Here is a 1941-nt window from a genome sequence, read left to right on the forward strand (position 1 = left end):
GTGTTGTAATGTATGTACTTTGTTCAATTCTTTCAAAGTTTTAATTTTTAAAAAGTAGTATTTTCGTAACCCTGGAACCTATCTTCGATCTTTACATGGTTTGCTATAGGAAATCTTAATTCACTTTGCGTCGTTTCAATTTGCGTCGTGTTTTTTTGGAACGTAACCACGACGCAAAGTGAGGTTTTGGTGTAAATATATTATTATATACAAAAATCCATAATCTAGTCTCCAATAATAAAAAAATTTGCAAAATAGAAAAATGGCGGATGCGTCGTTAATAAATATATTAAATAGGAAGCTCAGATACGAGAGTCGATTCGTGGGCTTATCGAAGGTTCGTATCAAGACTGAAGAAAGTTGCCTACTCACCCAGGATGGTGCCTGGTGTAAGTAGCCGGAGTTGTTGTATGATGATGGTAGCTTTGCGTGGCCGCGTCGCTAGGTTGATGACGATGATTATTATGAAAACCAGCGTAGGCGATGGCCCTGGTCCCGGAATACTCCGCGACGGCTACCGCGCTGAATTTCTCCGATCTCGAAGCTCGTTGCTCGTGGACGCGCTGCTGGTCCACGTGTCGTCTGGCCAGTCCAGGAACGTGCGGTGCCACGGTCGTACTGGATCCGACGGTGAGATCGTCCCGACTCCGATCGTCGACGACGTCCCTGCCGTCGTGACGCGTACGGGCGAGCTTCTCGTGGAACCAGAGAGGCAGGGCGAGCCCGCCGCGGCCGGCGAACTCCGAACGATGCTCGCCGGTGGAGGCGCGTCCGATCGACAGAACTAGAAGGGAGCACGCGAGAACAATCCTCGGCGCGGGTGCCATCGTAGGATCGGCCGTTAAGACTCTGACGAGGTTTCAGTGTCCCGGGCGATGGTCACGCGGTCACATCGTCGATCGCAGACGCTGGTGTTTCGGACGACGACGACGACGACGACGACGCGGGGCTCGGAGCGCGTTGAACAGGCCCGTTGGACATCCGGCGCGAAATCGTTCGAAGCCGACCGAGAGAGCACTACTGAACCAGACACACGGAGCCAGGGTACCACGTGGTGGTTCAGCCGCTCGTACCGACCCCACCATTCCCCTCTCTTACCCTCTTTCTCCTCTCGTTCGGCACCTTGTCCCGCGCCCATCGCTCGGCTCCTCTCCTCGCCTCCTTCGCCGGGAACTCTCGCGCCCGCTGCTCCGTTTCGCTTTGTCCCCCGTTTCCCTTTCTACCTGTCTGCTCTCCTGATACACCGTCAGCCGCTCGACTAACCACCTACATATCCTTGCACGCGTCAGACGAGAACGCTTAGAAGGATACGGACCCGCCGCGCGGTGTCCCGTTCGCTCCTTCGGACGGACGGAACCTGGGCATCGATCGCCAGGACCATTCTTGTCCTGGTACCGTTCCCTGAGTTTCTCCCTTGTTGATTCATGCTTAGAATTTTTACCGTTCACCACGTATACAGACCGGTTCAGAAGACAGGCTCGAATCAGGCAGAGATTCTCAGGAGCTCGTCAGAAGTCATCTAGAAATGCACATTAATAGAAATAGAATTTGAAGTACGATTCGATCAGATCAATTTCGATCATTCCTCTCACGACAAAATATTTAGTACTTCCGCTCAAGAATTATGATTTATATAAATGTTAGGATGAACCAAAAACTCGAGCATTTATGTTATTGTTTAAATCAGTACTTTAATAAAGATCTCTTTTTTCATTTAGTAAAAATTCAGTATTTTCGATGCATTATGTTCCTTATATAATTATTCATCAGCATAAAAAGTTTCAGAAGCTTGACACTATTTTTTCTACATTTTTTTAATCAATGAACCTGACAATGTATTTTGCTAATCTCCATAAGAACACATGTTAATTTTAAAGTACTATAACATTAAAACAAGCGCGTGAATGTTCATAAAAATTTATACATGATTTTACTATGGAA

The 1941-nt window shown here is 47.9% G+C and overlaps 1 protein-coding gene across 1 annotated transcript; it reads right to left on the reverse strand.

Annotated features, from left to right (window-relative positions):
* Positions 1–368: 368 nt before the first annotated feature.
* Positions 369–918, reverse strand: LOC108624132 (uncharacterized). Its single transcript, XM_018023219.2, has one exon. The coding sequence runs from the start codon at positions 825–827 to the stop codon at positions 369–371; it is 459 nt and encodes a 152-aa protein (XP_017878708.1). The 5' UTR covers positions 828–918.
* Between the last annotated feature and the right edge of the window lie 1023 nt (positions 919–1941).

The sequence above is a fragment of the Ceratina calcarata genome, unplaced genomic scaffold (assembly GCF_001652005.2).
Source record: "Ceratina calcarata isolate Rehan_Ccalc_2016 unplaced genomic scaffold, ASM165200v1 scaffold298.2, whole genome shotgun sequence".
NCBI lineage: Eukaryota > Metazoa > Arthropoda > Insecta > Hymenoptera > Apidae > Ceratina > Ceratina calcarata.